At 38.9% G+C, this 23,101-nt stretch overlaps 1 protein-coding gene across 5 annotated transcripts in view; it reads right to left on the reverse strand.

Moving 5' to 3' along the window:
• The window catches only part of PDS5A (PDS5 cohesin associated factor A), a 153,350-nt gene that overhangs the window by 65,450 nt on the left and 64,799 nt on the right, over nt 1-23,101 (reverse strand). For 4 of the 5 annotated variants that reach the window (XM_063603530.1, XM_063603531.1, XM_055111285.2 and 1 more), the window contains exons 10-17: nt 19,999-20,093; nt 18,183-18,328; nt 13,843-13,994; nt 12,157-12,270; nt 10,245-10,326; nt 8,596-8,644; nt 8,209-8,348; nt 50-165 (exon numbers count right to left, since the gene is read on the reverse strand). In XM_063603530.1, the coding sequence (XP_063459600.1) occupies nt 50-165; nt 8,209-8,348; nt 8,596-8,644; nt 10,245-10,326; nt 12,157-12,270; nt 13,843-13,994; nt 18,183-18,328; nt 19,999-20,093 (894 nt within the window). Of the gene's footprint in view, nt 1-49; nt 166-7,787; nt 8,349-8,595; nt 8,645-10,244; nt 10,327-12,156; nt 12,271-13,842; nt 13,995-18,182; nt 18,329-19,998; nt 20,094-23,101 lie in introns of those variants that run through there. The other variant, XM_063603532.1, reaches the window with a different exon arrangement.

Consider the following 23,101-nt stretch of genomic DNA (forward strand, 5'->3'; position numbering starts at 1 on the left):
TAGTTTCAGATTATTATTTATTTTTGAGCGAATATACTTCTTGGCTTACCTTATGGCTTCTGAATCAATGTGCACAGGTGCGATTCTTTCCAACAGAAATTTGACCATCTCTAGAAAAGGATTTGTTGGTTGCTTAGGATTTGCAAGTTTCCGGGCTATTTCTCTCTATAGAAAGAAAGGAGTTTTACCAAAAATGTGATTTGCTTTCATATTTTTGAAAAGAAAAATGACTAAGGAACTGAAATATTCAAAACCAGCATAAGTGGTTAAGAATTGTCTGCTCTAGACCCTGACTAAAATTTTTACACCCCGAGCAATGACTGAAAAATCTGGACACCAGAGAAAAGAAGTGGATGATGTGGTTTCTGAGTGAACACAGCCTTGCCTCACAATTCTTCGATGAAATTATTGGTTGATATAGCAACGTTTTTTTTTTTTGAGACGGAGTCTAACTCTGCCACCAGGCTAGAGTGCAGTGGCACGATCTCGGCTCACTGCAACCTCCACCTCCTGGGTTCAAATGATTCTCCTGCCTCAGGCTCCAGAGTAGCTGGGATTACAGGCACGTGCCTCCATGCCCAGCTAATTTTTGTTATTTTTGTAGAGACGGGGCTTCACCATGTTGGCCAGGCTGGTCTTGAACTCCTGACCTCAAGTGATCCACCTGCCTCGACCTCCCAAAGTGCTGGGATTACAGGCGTGAGCCACCACACGCCTGGACTATGGCAACCTTTTTAATACTCTAATTTAGAATAAAAACAATTTGTACTTTTATGGGTATGCTTTATTGGTTTTAATTATTTCATAATTTGACAGAACATTGTGTTTTGTTTCAGTTATTTTTTTTTTTTGAGCCGGAGTCTCGCTCTGTCAGTCACTCAGGCTGGAATGCAATGGTGCAATCTTGGCTCACTGCAACCTCCGCTTCCCAGGTTCAAACAACTCTCCTGCCTCAGCCTCCATAGCAGCTGGGTTTAAACATGCACGCCACCATGCCCGGCTAATTTTATATTTTTAGTAGACATGGGGTTTCGTCATGTTGGCCAGGCTGGTCTCGAACTCCCGAACTCAGGTGATCCACCTGCCTCGGCCTCCCAAAATGCTGGGATTATAGGCATGAGCCACTGTGCCTGGCCAGTTAATTTGTTTCTTAAAAAATACATATTCAGGCCGGGCGCAGGTGGCTCACGCCTGTAATCCCAGCACTTTGGGAGGCTGAGGCGGGCAGATCACCTGAGGTCAGGAGTTCGAGACCAGCCTGACCAACATGGAGAAACCCCATCTCTATTAAAAATACAAAATCAGCCGGGCTTGGTGGCGCATGCCTGTAATCCCAGCTACTCGGGAGGCTGAGGCAGGAGAACTGCTTGAACCTGGGAGGCGGAGGCTGCGGTGAGCTGAGATCGTGCCATTGCACTCCAGCCTGGGGAACAAGAGCAACTCCATCTCAAAAGAAACAGAAAAACATATTCGTACATATATAAATAATTGCAAAATTTTTCAGTTCTGGAAGAACATAGGTGGAGGATAAATGAGAACTCTGTACACCCCTAGAATTTTATTTATAAGTTAGACATACAGTTATGGAAGGCTGATAGATGACCCCAATAATAAAAGTAACTCTCAGCCAGGAGCAGTGGCTCATGCCTGTAATCAAAGCACTTTGGGAGGCCAAGGCAGGTGGATTGCCTGAGCTCAAGAGTTTGACACCAGTCTGGAAAACATGGCAAAACCCTGTTTCTACCAAAAAATACAAAAAATTAGCCAGGCGTGATGATGCATGCCTGGGGTCCCAGCTACTCAGGAGGCTGAGGTGGGGGGGATCACTTGAGCCTGGTAGGCAGAGGTTGCAGTGACCACCTGAGATTGCACAGCTGCACAGACCCTGTCTCAAAACAAAAAACAAAAAACAAAAAAAAGTTAACTATCCATTTAAGCTCAAAGATTATGGTATTAGGCCGGGTGCAGTGGCTCATGCCTATAATCCCAGCACTTTGGGAGGCCGAGGTGACGGATCATTTGAGGTCAGGAGTTTTGAGACCAGCCTGACCATTCTCAGAGGCCATTCTCAGATTTGTCTTCTCTTTCATTTCTTCTCTACCTCCTCCAAGTGATGTAATTGTGCTAATATATAGAACCAGGCCTGAATCCCAACACTTCTGAACACAACTGCAAAGACGCTATCTTCTTCCCTAAAGCATCTCCTCTGATATCCAGTCAGCCAAACTGAAAATATAGCAGTCATTCTTCACACAATGGTCTAATTCCTATTCATCCTTTAAGACTCAACTTAGGGGTCACTTATTCTAGAAGAAGCCATTCCTGGACCTATTTCCACCCCTGCCTGGAATGAGTAATGCTTCTTTATTTTACCAAAGCACACAATTCAATGGAAATATTTGTCAGCCTCTGTCACTTATTCTGCAAGCTCCATGAGAAACCATGTATTATAAAATTTATTTAATCATGCAGTGAATTATAACAGTGTGTGCTTGATCAAGAAAGAAGATATTTGGACTTCTGAAGATACAATGCATATCCAGGTAACTAGGTAGAGGAGGGTTTTTAAAAGTGTAGTCCATAAACCACTCATGTTGAAACTTGGTTAAAAGATGGAGAGATTCATGATGCTACATCATAACCTATTTTAAAGATGCCTACTCTTTGTAAGGGTAAGACCTATAAAAATGACCATTTATTGAAACCCTGTAGGCAGTGCAGGGGGGCCCTGCATTAGGCCACATATAAAATTTCATTTTACATTATTCTTTTAAAAATTCTATGAGGTTGATAATATTTATAGGTGAAGAAAATGAATAAGGAGGCTTGAAAATACTGAGTAACTTACTAAAGGTCATATTGGTAGTAAACGATATTCAAACCAAGGACTGTTTCATTAAATGTTAAATAAACAAGCTTCCTGGAAAATATTAAAATTTGGGGACCACTCTCATGGGGGGGGGGCAATGGAGCATAAACTAGGACGCACAGCTGAAGCTATGGCAAGTATGTGGTCCTTCTCTAGGGTCAAGGTGTAGAAACCTAAAACCTGAATTCTAAAGGGAAAGTAAATCTATGTATCACATTTCAATTCCACTGCTCACTCTCATTCATTATATCCCCCACCCCACACACAAATACACGTCTCTTTTGATAATCTTTGCTCAAAGTATGTTTGCTAAGATTTTTCAGAAATGGAACTTGGACAAAGAGGGAAGAAAATATTAGATTTCTATGCCTACTAACTCTCATATCAAGTAATATCTACCTCTTCAGAAGTGAGATATGATTTTAATTTATGAAAATAAGGAGGTAGTGACAAATACGCATTAGGGTACAGAGAAGGAACTCTCAAGGATGGAATGCAAGCTACACAGAATGAGAGAAACTAAATTTTACATTTGCATTATTTTTCTTTATTCTTCTACATCAGAAGAGGAATAGGGATATTAGAGGAAATATGTAAATAATATTCAGTAGCCCATAGGGGAAAGGACAAACTCATAAAGGTACTCTAACAGAGGTTTGTTTTCATGTGTGCCTAAGGGGTATTCTAAGTCCCACTTTACATATGAGAACACATAGTTAAATAACATACTCAAGTCACACAATGCTAATATAAGAGCTAGGAAAGAAGGTATAATGAACTCATGCTCTTACCACTGCAAGTGCAGTATTCATTTCTACCTCACTGGTTCCTAATATCAAGAGCACTGATTGGCTATACTGTGTGGCTGTTGCAGTCACAGTGTTGGGATTACAACAGTGAGCCACCGTGCCCAGCCTTTTCAAGCTATTTCATTGTCTGATCTAATTATAATAGTAGATTCTCTGCAGGACACAGTACTCTGGAACTAGAATTCTAAATGCCAAAGAAGTCAATGAAACTTTTAAGCGTTTTCAGCAAATTACTCAGCTCAGAAGTACAAAGCTTATTGGGCATGGTGGATCATGCCTGTAATCCCACTACTTTGGGAGGCCAAGGTGGGTAGGATCACTTGAGTCCAAGAGTTCAAGACCAGCCTGGGCAACATGGTGAAATCTCATCTCTACTAAAAATACAAAAATTAGTCAGGCATGATGGCGCATGCCTGTAATCCCAGCTACTTGGGAGGCTGAGGCAGGAGGATCATTTGAGCCCTAGATGCAGAGGTTACGGTGAGCTGAGATTGTGTCATTACACTCCAGCCTGGGTGACAGAGCATGACCCTATCTCAAAAAAAAAGAAAAAAATAAGTAAGTAAATAAAATTTAAAAAAGAAGTGCAAAGGTTGAGGTTGTCTGGGCATTTGGCACATCGACATTCATAGCCCTGAGAGACAAGCCCACTCTTCTCTTCCCTAAATTGGTTTTCCTCCCCATGTCCTCCTAATTATTGGTATTTGTAATGGTATTCAGATCTCTATGCTGAATAAAAGATACATGTTCTATGCAGCTAGACCTCTTCACATATACATCTATTATAGTCCTTATCCTTTATAAGTTATTTTAAAACCATCAACTCTAATCCCTTCTAGAACAAAGTTAGACATATGTAATTGAAATTACATTTCTCTTATTTGTCTCTATAAGCCTGGTCCCAAGCATAGTACTTGACGTTTATGTCTAACATTGTGAGAAGGATTATTTATTTAAATCCAATAGGGCAGTGCAGGGCCCTTATACAGAGAAATACATACCCTCCCCCCGCCCACACACACAAAGAATTATCCATCACTCAATGGTGGAGACAGATTTTGAGAAATGTGTTGTTGGCCAGGCACGGTGGCTCACACCTGTAATCCCAGCACTTTGGGAGGCTGAGGCGGGCGGATCACGAGGTCAGGAGATCGAGATCATCCTGGCTGACATGGTGAAACCGCGTCTCTACTAAAAATACAAAAAATTAGCCGGGCGAGGTGGCGGGAGCCTGTAGTCCCAGCTACTCGGGAGGCTGAGGCAAGAGAATGCAGTGAGCCAAGATCGTGCCACTGCACTCCAGCTTGGGCGACAGTGAGACTCCGTCTCAAAAAAAAAAAAAAAAAAAAAAGAGAGAAATGTGTTGTTAAGGCAATTTCATCATGTGAACATTAGAGTGCATGCACACAAACCTAAATGGTATAGCGTACTACTTCTATGCTACAAAATTGTACAGCATGTTACTATGCTAAATACTGTAGGGAACTGTAACACAGTGGTATTTGTGTATTTAAACATTATCTAAACACAGGGTAAAAATATAAAAGATAAAAACACAATATAAACCATATAATAAAAATGCCATATAAAAGATAAAAAACAGTACACCTACATATAGAGCACTTACCATAAATGAAGCTTACAGGACTGCAAGTTGATCTGGGTAAGTCAGTGAGTAAGTGGTGAGTGAATGTGAAGAAACAGGACATTACGGTACACTACTGTAGACTTTATAAACACTGTACACTTAGGCAGCACTGTATTTAAACATTTTTTCTTTCTTCAATGATAAATTATCCTTAGCTTTTTGTAATATTTTTACTTGATGAACTTCAAGGGTTTGTTTTTGTTTGATTGTTTGTTTGTTTTTGAGACAGAGTCTCGCTCTGTCGCCCAGGCTGGAGTGCAGTGGCATGATCTCAGCTCACTACAAGCTCCACCTCCCAGGTTCACACCATTCTCCTGCCTCAGCCTCCAGAGTAGCTGGGACTACAGGTGCCCACCACCATGCTCAGCTAATTTTTTTTTTTTTTTTTGTATTTTTAGTAGAGACGGGGTCTCACCGTGTTAGCCAGGATGGTCTCGATCTCCCGACCTCGTGATCTGCCAACCTCGGCCTCCCAAAGTGCTGGGATTACAGGTGTGAGCCACCACACCTGGCCCGGTTTTTTTTTTTTAGCTTTTAAAAAAATTTTTGGAGACAGGATCTTGTTCTGTCACCCAGGCTGGAATGCAGTGGTGTGACCATAGCTCACTGTAGGCTTAAAATCCTGGGCTCAAGTGATCCTCCCATCTTGGCCTCTGGAGTAGTCAGGACTACAGGTGTGTGCCACCACGTGCAGCTAGTTTTCTTTAATGTTTTGTAGAGGCGGGGGTTTTGATATATTGCCCAGGTTGGTCTCAAATTCCTGGCTTCAAGTGATCCTCCTGCCTGGGCCTCCCAAAGTGCTGGGATTACAGGTGTGAGCCAATGTACTGATCTTTTTTTTTTTTTTTTTTAGCTTTTTGACTCTTTTGTAGTAACACTTAGCTTAAAACACATTTTGTGTACAGCTGTACACAAAATGGTTTCTTTCCTTATATCCTTATTCTACTAGCTTCTTCCTATTAAAAATTTTTTTGGCTGCATGTGGTGGCTCACACCTGTAATCCCAATATTTTGTGGGGCTGAGGCAGGTAGGTTTCTTCAGCTCAGGAGTTCCAGACCAGCTTGGACAACATGGAGAAACCCTGTCTCTACAATAAATAAAAAATTAGCTGGGCATGGTGGCATGTGCCTATAGTCCCAGCTACTCAGGAGATTGAAGGGAGAGGATCACGTGAACCCAGGAGGCTGAGGATGCAGTGGGCCATGATAACATCACTGAACTCCAGTCTGGGTGACAGAGCAAAACGCTGTTTAAAAAAAAAAAGAAAGTTTTAAAACTTTTTTTTGTGCAAAACTAAGATACAACCACATACATTAGCCTAGGCCTACGCCAGGTCAGGATCACCAAGATGTCACTAGGTGATAGGAATCCTTCAGTTCCGTTATAATCTTTTTTTTTTTTTAATGCTTTAAGTTATGGGATACATGTGCAGAATGTGCAGGTTTGTTACACAGGTATACATGTGTCATGGTAGTTTGCTACAGCCATCACCCTGAGTTCTGTTATAATATTATGGGACTCCCAAAATATATGTGGTCTTATCTTTGGCCAAAATGTTGTCATGCAGTATACCATTTTAGATACATCAAGAATCTTTTGCCTGGGTGTGTGGCTCATGCCTGTAACCCCAGCACTTTGGGAGGCCGAGGTGGGTGGATCACCTGAAGTAAGGAGTTCAAGATCAGCCTGGCCAACATGGTGAAAACCCACCTCTACTAATAATACAAAAAATTAGCCAGATGTGATGGCTCATGCCTGTAATCTCAGCTACTCGGAAGGCTGAGGCACAAGAATCGTCTGAACCCAGGAGGTGGAGGTTGCAGTGAGGTGAGATAATCACTTGAAGGAGTTTGAGACCACCCTGGGCAACACAGAGACAAAAATTTTTATTTTTTCCTTTTCTTGAGACAGTCTCATTCTGTCACTCAGGCTGGTGTGCAGTGGCATGATCTCGGCTCACTACAACCTCCACCTCCTGAGTTCAAGCAATTCTCCTGTCTCAGCCTCTTGAGTAGCTCAGATTACAGGCATGTACCACCACACCTGGCAAATTTCTGTATTTTTAGTAGAGATGGGGTTTCACCATGTTGGCTAGGCTGGTCTCGAACTCCCAACCTCAGGTGATCCACACGCCTTGGACTCCCAAGGTGCTGGGATTACAGGTGTGAGCCAATGCGCATGGCCTCCAAAAAATTTAAAAACTTAGCTGGGTGTGGATGCGTGTGCCAATAGTTCTAGCTATTCAGAAGGCTGGGGTATAGGATCACATGAGCACAGGACTTTAACGCTGTAGTGAACTATGATTGTGCCACTGAACTCCAGCCTGGGTGACAAAAGCAAGACTATCTCAGGGAAAAAAAAAAAAAGCTGAATAAATGAATGCATAAGTCTTCCCTCCTGATAGCTTTAAGAATATTGGTTTTATATGAAATGAGTTCAAGAGAAGAATGAAGACAAAAGTCTAGATAGGAATTTACTTTATCTGTAAATGAAACCAGATATATGGCAATGTTACTACTACTAATTTATTGACAACGATTATTTCCATTCTAATACATGAAAGAAGAAAATGCACATGCACACAAGCATTCAGAAAATACTTATCATTACTCAATGAATGTCTACTAAGTTCAAAGCACTTTATCTTGTAAAATTCCTAAGACCAATCTCCCTGGCTTAGTTCTTTAGTTATTTTCCTGGAATGTGGCTGAGAGTGAATGGTAAATAGAGAATTAACTTGACAATAGATATATTCCAAAGTAATTCAGAGCTCACAATATTGTTACATTTACACAAATCACTGTATGTAAAACAGGCTTTAATAAAATACATATTTCTGTAAGTAAAGCTAGAGAAAAAGTGTGAAGTATGATTTACTAACCACACAAATATCTGCTTGTTTGCAAGAACAGGTTGGGCTAATTAATAACTCCAACTGAGACCGAAGTTTCTCATCATCGCCGAGAACCTGGTTAAATTTCTTCACAAAATCTTGTGCTTTCCCGGGGTCAGGCAAATTCTCTATAAAATTAAAAGAGAATCAATATTAGAGAAGGAAAAAAAAAAACTATTCTACTAAGCTAAAAACAGGTGCCGTCAAAATATTGCGGAGCCACTAAAAGAAAATCAGCCTAACTGGTTCTTAGAAACAAAATTAAGATAAAGATTATTTTCTTTTACTTAACATTAAATCAGTAGTCCCACTGGGTAAATACTTTGTCTGCATTTATGTTTACTACATGTTTAGTGAGTAAATAAACATACTCACTTGCTATGGTCATCAGTTTTCCAAACATGGCAGAACAGTTAGCCTCTGACTGAAATTTAAAACAGAAACAAAAGAACAACTAGTCATATGTGTTAACAAATTTCCGTAACAAAAATCAATACTCATTACTGTACATTTTTCATGACGTTAAAAAAAAAAGTTCATCACAGTCTGCTCAATGGAAAATGGTTTTACCACATATATATGCTAAACTAACAACAAAGAATTACATAGTAGCAACTATTAAGACAAATAGAAGGAAAGGAGATGTTGGGAGGAAGGTACTTAAAAACCCACAAGTATACAACTTTCACAGGAAAGTTACATTGCCAGAAGATTGAAAAAAGATCAATGAAGCAATCAATATATAAACTTATCATATCAGAATTACTATGAAACTATATGCCACAAAAAATTAACTAAAAATATAAAGAGAAGAAACTTTTTTTTCTGCAATAGAGTTCTGTTAGCTACTTTGTGGCCCGTTACTTAAATACCTTCAGGAAAACCTCCTTTCTAAAACGTACTTCCCTTTCCTGTATCCCATAAAACATTACTTGATTATTAGTTTTAATTTATACTAAATTTGAATAATTTAGTTCGAAAGTTAGAAAACTATGCCCCCATGAGCTACCTGTTTTTGTTAGTAGTTTCGACGGAATATAGTCATGTCCATTCATTTACTTTTCGTGTATGACTAATTTTGCAAAGGCAGGGTTGAATATCTGACCACAGACTCTATGCCTTGCAAAATATGTTTTTGCTATCTGTTGATTTATTTTCAAAGTTTGCTAGGCTAGGTGCAGTATCTCACACCTGTAATCCTAGCAATTTGGGAGGCCTAGGCAGGCAGACTGCATGAGCCCAAGATTTTGAGACCAGCCTGGGAAACATGGTGAAAACTCACCTCTACAAAAAACATACAAAACCTAGCTGGGTATGGTGGAGCACACCCGTAGTCCCAGCTATTCAGAAGGCTGAGGTGGGAGGATCACCTCAGCCCAGTGACATCGAGGCTGCAGTGAGCTGTGATCATGCCACTATGCGACAGCCTGGGCAACAGAGTAAGATCCTGTGTATTTAAAAAAAAAAAAAAAAAGTTTGCCCGCCCCTGTTCCAGCATCCATGTGTCCTTGAGGGGTCTGTTTATATGGTCCCCTGGTTAAGAACACCTATTCTAGTGAACACACTTAAAAATGTAAAGTTTTTTTCCCCAACCTTGCAAAAATTTAATGGCATTTCTTTTTTAGTTTGCCATTGGCATATTTATAGGATTGATATCTGATATTCACTCTACACTGAGAGACCATGAATCATGCAGTGAAAAAGAAATATGATGTTTAATGTAATTTTATCTCAAAATTTAATTCTAATTATTTGAAAATTGATTAACTATATATAAACTCTTAGGGTCTGAAAACTTTATATAAACTAGAAAACACCATTTCTTTGCTCACACTAGAAAATAAGAGTTTGTTATATTTATTTTAAATGGAAATTTAGCTTGGACAACTACAGAAATTGTATTTAACTGACATATGGAAAATAAAACAACTGAGATACTTTTTCCCTGCTTCATTACGTAGAACTACAGAAAATCTGAACAGTGACTATAATAAACTATGAATTTAAACAAATCATGAACCTACTGTAGGCTGCTTGTGCAAATCCAATAGTTCGCGTACATGGCTCCGAAGCATGTTCTGACACTTCCACATTTCGTTGAGAGCTCTGTAAAGTTATGAATATGAAAACACACATTACATAACAATACTGGAAATTATTCAGCTTTACAACCTTTCTTGTTGCATGCTGTATATACACCATTCTTCTACATCTACCTAAAAGTTTAAATACCGGGAAATACATTTATTAGGATTTAAAACAATTTAGTACAAATGGTAAATATAAGCCTTCTTATGAGAGAAAATATTTGAGAGGTTTAGAAAGATTAATAGGTAATACAGGGATTGAAAGATGTACTAAATACAGGTAGCTAGAAAGTTTTGGTACAAGGAAAGAAAATCTCAAAGTGCAAGGGACATAAAACAAACTGAAAAACATGTATACGCTTGGAGCACAGGGCATGTGTGTGGAGCATAAGGAAGCTGGAGCATTCCACAGACACAGATCAAATCATGAAGGCCTTATTAAACAGGCTAAGGCATATACATGAAGCACTATAGACTATTTTGAAAAATGAAGTATCAAAAATGATGCAGATTCAAGATGCCAAATTTACATTATTGTGTTTATTCTAAACTTTTCTCTCTCCAGGAACACAGATTTTCTTCTCTCAGAAATCCCATCCATATTTCCAGGTGCCCAGATGACCTCTGAGAATTACTAATCTCTAAGCACTCTTTGTCAGATATTTTGAAATGTAAACAAACATCAAAACCTTAAGCAAGGAAAGGGATTAGTAACCATGATACAACACTATCGTAATAGAATTTCTGACAAAATGACAGTCTTTTTTTCTTTTCTTTTTTTTTTTGAGACAAGTCTCACTCTGTTGCCCAGGCTGCAGTACAATGGGATAATCTCGGCTCACCGCAACATCTGCCTCCTGGGTTCAAGCAATTCTCCGGCCTCAGCCTCCCTAGTAGCTGGGATTACAGGCGTGCACCACCATGCCCAACTAATATTTTTGTATTTTTAGTAGCGATGGGGTTTCACCATGTTGGCCAGGCTGGTCTCGAACTCCTAACCTCAAATTATCTGCCTGCCCTGGCCTCCCAAAATGCTGGGATTACAGGGGTTAGCCACCACGTCCGGCCTAAAAATGCAGTCTTAATCTAATAATGCAGGAACACTTGAAGAAGCCACAATGGCAAACAGTCAAATTCCTAACTCAAAATTCTCTCTCTTTTTTAAGACAGAATCTCACTACATTGCCCAGGATGGTCAAGCTTCTAGGCTGAAAAGATCCTTCCATCTTCAGATCAGAATTCTTAATGACATCGCTCATTTACTTTGTGTATTTTTGACAAAAATTACATATACGATGGTATACAACATAATATATGTATATATTGTAACATTTACTTTAAAAAAAAAATCTATTAAAGTGAAATGACCACACATCCTGGTTGGCCTGGGACAGTTTGATTATGCTGTTTATTTAAGTAAAAGTATCAATAGTGATCCCTTTCAGTCTGAAAATAATCCAGTTGGACCATTAATCATATGGCCATCTTACACAGAGAAGATCTGAATATGTTCACCCAACAAAGAATCAGTATTCAGTTATTAGGCTTAATATTTAGTCTGGAAGGATAAAGCACCAGTAGTTTTAGACACTAGCCACAGGTATTTTGACGTGGTCATTTATTTGAACACCTGAAACCATCCTACTACTGACCTGGCTGCCAAACAAGCCTACACATATAAGAATAACCTGAACATAAATCGTAACATTTTGTCTATAAATATTTACCTGAGGTTCTTGATTCAACTATAGAAGCAGCAACAATCCAATCAATAACAATTAATTAGATAAGATGAAGTAATTTTATGAAATCCTTAGAAAATACAGCAGTTATTTGAAAAGTAACTTACTTTACAGCATTTGGATCCAAACTAGCATATAAGTAATATAAGCATTTCATTCTCTCTTCTGTTTCCAGGTTGTGGGGGACAAGATACTGAGCAAAGATTTTCTCTACCAACAGTCTAGGAAATAACAACAACAAAAAAACCTAAGTGACACAATTATTCCATTTTTAAGAAGCAATTTTTTTTTTTTTTTTTTGGAGACAGGGTCTTGTTCTGTCACCCAGGCTGGAGCACAGTGGTGCAAACTCGGCTCAATGCAACCTCTGCCTCGCAGGTTCAAGCGATTCTCCCACCTCAGCCTCTCCAGTAGCTAGGACTACAGGCGCGTGCCACCATGCCCAGCTAATTTTTATATTTTTTGTAGAGACAAGGTGTCCCTATGTTGCCAAGGCTGATTTGGAACTCCTGAGCTCAAGCAATCCACCTGCCTTAGCGTCCCGAAGTGCTGGGATTACGGGCATGAGGCACCACACCCAGCCAACATTTTAAGTTTTAACCATCTTATGCCAGGATACCATATCAAGATAATAGCTATGTGTGCACATACAATGGAAGATATCAGTTTATAATGACTTCTTTCTTGGAAAGCTTTCAGTACAGTTTAACTTTAGAGACGCGGTTACTGTCTGTGGCTTTATAATTTGTCAGTACGAAACATTTGTTCTAGAAGGTTTAAATGTTATTCCTAAACACAGGGTGCTAGGCTGTTCTGCCTATTCTTCTTCAGCAGTCTAGAACAAAAGCAAATTCATTAACGCAACATATAAAGCTATGATCCGCGGTAGAGCTAATTCTCAAGAAACTCATTAATTTCCTCTGATTACCGTTCAGCCCATTTTCCATGCTGTCACATAGTTAAAAACAGGGGGACCCCCCTTCATATTACTTCCAGAAAATGTAGTTTTTCCTGTGTACATCTGATTATTGTTCTCTCCATGATCTAAATTCCTTACCAATACTGGAATATCCTTCTTGCTAGTACCTATTGCTTGTATCTTCTTGCTTCTATTATTTAATATCACTGGATTAAGAATATACAAGATCTCTTAATTAACAAATGAAATACATATCCAGTGATGCCAGAGAAGTTAGTTTAATTAAACAAAACAATGGAAACTATTCTGCACACACCAAGTATCATTTGTACGATCCAATATAGAATTATAAGTAATATTCAGAAAATGAAAACAACTTAGTAATTCCTCTATTGGTAGTGGTGTAAAAACGAAAGTAACTAGCAGTTAACTCAATAGTGCTCTCTTGCCACACATTGGGCTAGGATGCTTTATATTCATTATTTTATTTAATCTACATGATAATCCTGTAGGAAAGGCACTATTATTTTTCCTTTTTATATAAAACTGAAGCGCACAAGACGTTAATGAACCTATGTAAGAATACACATCTAATAATGGGCAGAGTGAACATTTGGTCTCTAACTCCAAAGTCCATGCCTATTTCATATTATAAGGCTACCTTATAATCGTGGACAGTCTTGTTTAAACACAGTACATAAAAATATGTAAAAAGTTATCTCTAAACTTAGAAATAAATGATTAATCAAGTTGAATAAACTTAATTTTATTTATGAAGTAAATACATAAAAATAAGAAATTACTAAAATATTAGACATTTTTTAAGTAAAAAGTAGTTTTACACTCAACCATTCTACCAACATATTAAACTCACTTGTCGTCAATGCTGTTCTGATAATAAATATGCAGAAGTTTGTCCTTTATCCAGCTGACTTTCTCTGCAGCTTCCTTTCCTGCTTCACCATGAAGACAGTATTTCTTATAAAGCTGAGCCAGACCCATCATAGCTTCTTTTCTTACTCGCCACTAAAAAGCATAAAATTTATTAGATGAGCAAGATAACAAAACTCTGTACTAATCTCCAAAGACTGCCTTGGCTTCATTAGGTTGTACAGTCTTATGTGTGCCCTTATAAACTGGCACACTATTTCTCTTCAAAAGAGGCTTTACAAACAATTTTATTTTTTTTTTGAGACGGAGTCTCACTCTGTCGCCTAGGCTGGAGTGCAGTGGCAGGATCTTGGCTCACTGCAAGCTCCGCCTCCCAGGTTCACACCATTCTCCTGCCTCAGCCTCCCAAGTAGCTGGGACTACAGGCGTCCGCATGCCCGGCTAATTTTTTATTTTTAGTAGAGACGGGGTTTCACCCTGTTAGCCAGGATGGTCTCGATCTCCTGACCTCATGATCCGCCCGCCTCGGCCCCCCAAAGTGCTGGGATTACAGGCGTGAGCCACCGCGCCCAGCCTACAAACAATTTTGAATCTGTTCCTATTTAGAAATTTTCCAATGCAAATATTGCTAAATGATCTACTTTTTTCTTTTTAAAGAAATGGGGTTTCGTTACGTTGCCTAGGCTGGTCTCAAATTCCTGGGCTAAAGTGATCCTCCTGCCTTAGCATCCTGAGTACCTAGAACTACAGGTTACTGATTTTTTATTTCCCTTGAAAACTATTAATAACCTTATGGGAGAGTTCATTTGATTCTATTGAAAGAAAATTCACCAAGTTTTAGAAGTGATTATAATTCCCCTTGCAAACAAAACCCCTATTATCTGGAATGTTTTAATTGCCAGTTACATCCCTTTAGATGTTAACTTCGGATAAGAACAAAGTTCACTATCAAGAATTCTGGGCCAGGCATGGTGGCTCATGCCTGTAATCCCAGCACTGTGGGAGGCCAAGGCAGGTGCATCGCTTGAGCTCAGGACTTGGGGAACTGACTACCCAGTGAATCTAAAATCCTAGTAAATCTAAAATTGTAGTGAATCTAGGAGTTCAGCTGGCTGACTAACCAGTGAATCTAAAAATATGCTCACAAGCTGACAAAACCTGCCCACTCCAACAGAGCTTCCAATCAGCTGTGCAGTGATTCAGTTAAAAATCTGACCAAGGGCGGGCATGGTGGCTCACACCTGTAATCCTAGTACTTTGGGAGGCCGAGGCAGGTGGATCACCTGAGGTCAGGAGTTCGAGACCAGCCTGGTCAACATGGTGAAACCCGGTCTCTACTAAAAACACAAAAATTAGCCGGGCATGGTGGCACGCACCACTAATTCCAGCTACTTGGGAGGCTGAGGCAGGGAAATCACTTGAGCCTGGGAGGCGGAGGTTGCGGTGAGCCAAGATTGCGCCACTGCACTCCAGCCTGGGCGACAGAGTGAGACTCTGTCTCAACAAAAAAACAAAAAACAAAAAACTGACCAACTATTCAAGGATCATCAGACCTTTGAGGAACGCTTTCAACAGTAAAGAGAGGGACCAAAACAAACAGGCCAGAGGAGGAAAACAGGACTCAGCAGAAACAGAGATAATACAGGCAGTAAAAGACACTTTCAAACATTCTCAGGGAGATAAGATTTTACACCATAAAATAAGACTCAATTCCTCTGACGAAGAAAGGAAGGAAGATAGGGAGAGAGGCAGGGAGAAAAGGAGGGAAGAAAGCAAGGAAGAAGAAAAGGAAAGGAGGGAAGAAAAAAAGGAAAGGAGGCAGGGAGAAAGGAAGTTAGAAAAATTAATGATTCAATCTGAGGAAACTGATTTAAAAAATAAAAAAGAAAAGAAAAAGACAAATTAGATAACAAGAGGTGCTTTTGGAAATTAAAAATGGAGATGAAGTAAAAAAAAAAAAAAGATAAGAAAATTAAACTATCAGTCCAAGAATTTCAACATCAAATTAAAGAGTTCCCAAAAGAGAGAACAGGCTCACGCCTGTAATCTCAACACTTTGGGAGGTGGAGGTGGAAGCAGGCACAGATCCCTTGAGCCCAGAAGTTCGAGACCAGCTTGGGCAACATGGTGAAACCCCGTCTCTACAAAAAATACAAAAATTAGCCAAGTGTAGTGGTGCACACCTGTAGTCCCAGCTACTTGGGAGACTGAGGTGGGAGGATAGCTTGAGCCTGGGAAGAGGAGGGTGCAGTGAGCTGAGATTACACCACTGCACTCAAGCCAGGGCAACAAAGTGAGACCCTGTCTCAAAAAAAAAAAAAAAAAACCTTAGGGATCACCATAAGTGAACTTCCTTACGTTGCAAACCTAAAAGGCAAACGATTTAGCTAGTTAGCAGAAGATTCTTTGGGACTTTTAGAGGCTGGGAAGGTTTAATAGGGTAGGAAAGAAAAGTTGTAAGAGAAGAGACAGGAAAGGAGAACATAAAAACTTAGAATGAGGATCATCATAAGATGTAAGAAAAATAATAGTAAAAAAAGATATCTGTGTATTAATAAAAAAAAAAAAAAGCAGCAGCAGCAGCTGAGTGTGATGGTGGGAGCCTGTAGTACCAGCTATTCAGGAGAATGAAGCAAGAGGATCACTTGAATCCAAGAGTTCAAGTTCAGCCTGGGTAACATAGTAACACACCACCTCTAAAAAAGAGGGGTGGGTGGGAGTATATTATCTTTGGTGTATTTAAGTCAAGACTTCTTTATAAATTTTTTTGTATCATTTTCTCATTTTTTAGGCCCCTTATTAGATGGAATAAAACTTTGTTCCTATGTAACAGGTTAGCAAAAGCCTTTTGAGATTTCTTACATAAAAAAAAAAAAACAAACAAGCAATAAAATCTTAAGATGAAATCCTGTTCCCAAATTTCTAGAGGCTATAACCAAGGACATCTAACTTATTAAACCAAAATATGGGTCAGAAAATATCCAGTAGGTGTTACTGTTACCACACCATGCAGTTTCAGTTAGGAAGATTCATTTATTCAACTTTCTGAAACTATGAAAAAACTGTAATAGTAGTGAAACTTTTTAAAAGGGGGAAGGGAGGAATGCCAAATAACCACTAGGGGGAGAGTCATTTCATTTAAATTAAAGCCAAGGGAAAAAAATCTTCAAAGTTAAAATTACTAACACTGTTGAACAACTTAAAAGGTATCTGCCTTTTTTTAAACATCTGGCTCCTGTGACAATTTTAAAAGTAAAAACTTAAAGAATACCTCTTTCTATATTTTAAAACCAAAACCAATTACTATTCTACCCTGAAATTATAATACTCATTTGCAGACGAAAGTAATTTTCAACTACACCTCAAATAAAATAATAGCATGTTGCAAGGTAATCATGAAACATGCTAGAAATGTTAGGCCTAATCAGCCTGCCTTACACATCTGTCTCTTGTTTACACCTGACCCTATTCATTAGTTGTATTCTTAACACTACTTTTCCTTAACAATCCATGTTTTCTTTTCTTTTTTTTTTTTTGAGACAGAGTCTCGCTTTGTCACCCAGGCTGGAGTGCAGTGGTGCAATCTCGGCTCACTGCAAGCTCCGCCTCCCGGGTTCACGCCATTCTCCTGCCTGTAGCCCTGTAGCTGGGACTACAGGTGCCCGCCACCATGCTCAGCTAATTTTTTGTATTTTTAGTAGAGACGGGGTTTCACCGTGTTAGCCAGGATGGTCTCGATCTCCTGACCTCGTGATCCGCCCGCCTCGGCCTCCCAAAGTGCTGGGATTACAGGCGTGAGCCACCGCGCCCGGCAATCCATGTTTTCAACTGCATCAAATGGAGAAAATCACAGGAAAAATAACTAAACATATAACCATCATTATTGTCCTTAGCTTGGCACATCAATATGTAAACGTCACTTTCTTAGGAAGTAAAGTTCAATGAATGGCAGACCCAGCTAAGTTATTCAAGAAAGTCATATGTGAAAATGTTAACTATAAGAATAGACGATCAATCACTATTCTTTTGAAACTCATCATGTAAATAAAAAGGTAAAATTTTGATTAACTTAGTGGTTCTCTTATGAAGGTATGATAGAAAAGAAACCCATGCTTAAGATCTCAAAAGGTATAGAATCCATTGTATTTATTCATAAGGATAATTAAAAGATATGCAGGAAACATACAAATTAGGAGCTCTTTATCATTGTTATTAATTTGATTTTCACACAGAAAGACATTAAATGTAACAGAAAATGATACCCAATTGTATTTAGCAATTTAAACAGTAAATTACAGAAGAATAAAATGCCTCAGATTTTACCCGTTTATCCAGTGTTCTTTCCCTTACAAAGCCAAGCAGCTGATCATTTACTAAGGCCAGGTCCCTCTTGGCAGCTGTTATTATAGTAACAATGACATCATGACGAATAGCTTCTTCTGGATCATGTGATCTAACCTTTAAATATTCTGTAGTAAGAGAAAAAAACTTAGGCTAAATGTTAGCTATGTAATTTGTCATGATTTAGAATGGCAAGAACAGAAATATGTTGTTTTTGTCCATACTAAAGCAATGTTTGTAAAATATGGCATGAAATTAAATCATGTTATTTTTACAGCAGCAGTACTCTACTGTAATCACAAAACTGCACTTAAAACTCCCAAGTTGGCCAGGTGTGATGGCCCACAACTGTAATACCAGCACTTTGGGAGGCTGAGGCAGGCAGGCAGGTCGCACAAGCTCAAGAGTTCATACCAGCTTAGGCAACATGGCAAAACCCCGTCTCTACGAAAATTACCAAATAAAAAAACTCATTAGCCAGAAGTGTAGTGGCCCGCCCCTGCAGTGCCAGCTACTTGGGAGGCTAAGGAGGGAGGATAACTTGAGCCCAGAGGTCAAGGCTGCAGTGAGCCAATATCAAGCCACTGCACTCCAGCCTGGGTAACAGAGTGAGGCCCTGTATCAAAAAATAAAATAAAATAAAATAAAATACTTCACAGTTACATCTTTTTTTTAATTTTTATTTTTTGTTGTTGAAACAACAACAAAAACAGCCTGTCACCCAGGCTGGAGTGTAATAGAGCAATCTCGGTGCACTACAACCTCCGCCGCCCAGGTTCAAGCAATTTTCGTACCTCAGCCTCCGAGTAGCTTAGATTACAGGCATATGCCACCATGCCTGGCTAATTTTTGTATTTTTAGTAGAGATGGGGTTTCACCATGTTGGCCAGGCTAGTCTTGACCTCCTGGCCTCAAGTGATGCACTGCCTTGGCCTCCCAATGTGCAGGGGATTACACGCGTGAGCCACCATGCCCATAGTTACATTTTAATAATGTATTTTCATCAGTTATCCTGGAAAAGTCAACTCACAATGCAGTATCTGATCTATGTCAGCTTGAATTTCAGTTACTAATTAAAAAGCTTAAAAGAAAAACAGTGAAAATGCTTATGGCAATTTAGCTGACAGGTATATACTTGCAAATTACACAATATAAAATCCAGAATATTTTATAATCTGTTCAAAAAATTCTTAAATAATTTATAATACAAACTAAATCTAAACAAAAACATGTTGTTTCCCCTGTTCTTTTTGGTAAATTACAGCCTGCTGATAAAAACCACTTATGTGCTGCTACCAAAAAGGTAGATTTAAATGCTCTAGATTCAAAAGAATGAAAAATTCTAATCTAGTGCAGAAGATAATCATGTTCCCACTTATTATTAAATGCCACTATATTTAATTAAATAGACATAATGATTTCTACCCAAATCCAATGTCTTAAGAAATACACTACTTCCTTAAATTATGATTTTCAAAAAATTTCAAAGGATTAAAATATGAAGATTTTAAGCTGGGCATTGTAGCACCCGCCTGTAATACTCGGGATCTCAAAGTGAGAGGTCACTTGAGCCCAGGAGTGAAAGCCTTTCTCTTAAAATAAACAAACAAACAAATAAAGAGATTTTAAATGTAATTTTATTACATGAACATGAAATCATTTCTTAGTGCACAACAAATGAAAACACGAGACCTTACCAGAGTTAAAACCTACTTGGAAAGTGAAGTTAGGTCACAAGTCATATCTACAATATAGTTGTATGATTATGCTAATATGTGTAATAAACCAGCTAGCTTACCTGTGAGATCCTTCGCTAAATCTGGGTGATTCATTAAACAATGACTGGCAAATTTCACACTTTCTAATCTCACAGGAACATGAATATCATTAAATCTACACAGAAAAAGATTGCTAAACATTAATTGTAAGGCAAAATAATCACTCTCAAATCAGGTATATCTAACATGAAAATACTTATACGCAACAATAGTTACTGATTAGAAAATTTGTTATGAGCTAAGGTATTCTGAAGGAAGAATATAAAGTACACTATAAGGTGAAAGGATACAATTTCACAAAAACATTTTCACAAACAGAATTTCTTTACCATGTTAAAACTAACTAACAAAAAACAGTATAAACAAACACATCCCTCAACCCAAACTATACACTTTACGGAGTTAAAATCTGAGAGCTTAATATTATGCTACAAAGTAAAAAATATTCAAAACACACAAAATCAGTTTGAAGAATAAGTTTATAGGAGATTCCAGGCACGGTGGCTGACACCTGTAATCACTGCACTTTGGGAGGCGGAGACAGGTGGATTGCTTGTGGCCAGGAGTTTAAGACCAGCCTTGAACACATGGCAAAACCCTGTCTCTACAAAATATACAAAAATTAGGCAGGCATGGTAGCATGCTTCTGTAGTCCCAGCTATTACTCAGGAAGCTGAGGTGGGTGGATTGCTTGCACTCAGGAGTTCAAGATCAGCCTTGAAAACACCAGCACAGCCCTGTCTCTACAAAAAAACACAAAAATCAGCTGGGCATGGAGGCATTCCCCTGTAGTCCCAGCTACTTGGGAGGGTGAGGTGGAAGGACTGCTTGAGCCCAGGAGGTCGAGGCTGCAGTAAGCCATAATTGTGCCACTGCACTCCAACCTGGGTAACAGACCCTGTCGCAAAACAAAACAAGACAAAAGGTTTATATGAGACAAACACTGGGAAACTTGAGGTAGAGAGCAAACCATATATAAGGGGCAAATCCAGAAGTTCAAAGATGAGTGCAGAAAATGTGTTACTAGCTCAGGCATGGTGGTGGGTGCCTGTAATACCAGCTACTCAGGAGGCCGAGGCAGGAGAATTGCTTGAACCCGCCAGGCAGAGGTTGCAGTGAGCAGAGATCACGTCACTGCACTCCAGCCTGGGTGATGAAGTGAGACTCCGTCTCAAAAAAAAAAAAAAAAAATTTGTGTTGCACTGTCTCACCACTTAAGTTTCTTTTGGCCAGCACCAACTTGTATTACAGTGCTCTTTTAAAGGTCTAGTATACGTTAAGAATTCAATTAACATACAACACAATATGTAGACTCAAAAATGCACATGTTGGCCGGGCGCGGTGGCTCACACCTGCAATCTCAGCACTTTGGGAGGCCGAGGCGGGCAAATCACGAGGTCGGGAGATCAAGACCATCCTGGCTAACATGGTGAAACCCTGTCTCTACTAAAAATACAAAAAATTAGCCGGGCGCACTGGCGGGCACCTGTAGTCCCAGCTGTTTGGGAGGCTGAGGCAGGAGAATGGCATGAACCCGGGAGGCGAAGCTTGCAGTGAGCAGAGATCGCGCCACTGCACTCCAGCCTGGGCGACAGAGTGAGACACCGTCTCAATTTAAAAAAAAAAAAAAAAAAATGCACATGTTAAGGATAAGGTAAGGAACCCTCAAATTTAAAACAGATTATTAGGCAACTTTTAAAATATATTGATTAATGATAAATAATGTGATCTGAAATAGCTGGAAGTATTTTTATTTTTGAAATGATCTCATAAAAAAACCAAGTAAACAAAAATTGTTTAATAAACGTCTTAATGTCTATGGCCTCCTACTTTCTTACCCAGATAAAATTTTCATGTGTTAATAAAATATTGCATTTAGGATTTATAATTCTCTGGCTGGCAGAGAAAAATTATACATTATTAATGATCAAGTAATTACAAAGTATCAAAACACTTAATGCTATAATTATGGAAAACAATACTGCAGACTGTGACTTGTTTCTATGAATCAGAGACACCACTACAGTTAGCAGTGAGTGTAAAATAATGAGTGTCAGAAACTTATATTGGGTGATTTCATTTTTAAAAGTAACCAAAGTGAAAAATGAAGCCTTGTGTTTTTGCTTAAATGATTTACAAAAAATATTTGATGTCCATCCTGGGATAGGGAATTCCTCCCCCATAACTTTGAAAGTGCAGTTGCTTCATTCCCACCATTCAAAATTCTCATGGAGTCACATTTAGTTATTCAACTATTTAGCATTTATTCCTATAAGACCTTCAAAATGGCGTGTTCTGGGCAAGTAACTGCTAAGATAGCAGTGGGCCTTGTCAGAGATTTCTCAGAACCTAGGATTAGTATGAGAACTATTATGGTGAATTTACATCAAGAAAAATTCTGGCACCAACTACTGAATCAGTTGAACTGAACAACGGAGAATCTCGAACATCTCCAGAATATTAATAGTAAATATCTACTTTCCAATCAGCTTTTAAAGCAAAACAGGTAAATGGAATGCAAGGAGAAATTTAATGAATTTCATAAATTTGTCAACACTACTATCAAGCCAAATAGAATTTAGTCATTCTAAGCTCTTGAGAAGAAACATTAAAAACTATCTGAGTTAATGGCAATCATATTTTCCACTTAAAAATCATACAATTATACCAAATTAGTTAAAACACACCATACAATGTGGTCAGATAAGTTACAGACTCAAACGACAAGCACTAGTAAATGAAAAAGTTGGTAGGCTGACAAATGGCACAGGTTCTTAAATTTGGATCAGTATGTATTCAGTTTCATGATTTAAAAATCTTAAGACTTAGAATATACTGCAATGCTGTTTATTTATTCTAATGACTTTCTTTTTTTTTTTTTTTAGACAGAGTCTCACTCTGTCACTCCGGCTGGAATGCAGTGGCTCGATCTCAACTCAGTACAAACCCTGCCTCCCGGGTTCAAGGATTCTCCCGCCTCAGCCTCTTGAGTAGCTGCGGTTCCAGGTGCCGGTCACCACCCCTGGTTAATTTTTGTATTTTTAGTAGAGACACCATGTTGGTCAGGCTGGTCTCCTGAACTCCTGACCTCAAGTGATCCGCCCACCTCAGCCTCCCAAAGTG

The sequence above is a fragment of the Pan paniscus genome, chromosome 3 (genome assembly GCF_029289425.2).
Source record: "Pan paniscus chromosome 3, NHGRI_mPanPan1-v2.0_pri, whole genome shotgun sequence".
Lineage (NCBI taxonomy): Eukaryota > Metazoa > Chordata > Mammalia > Primates > Hominidae > Pan > Pan paniscus.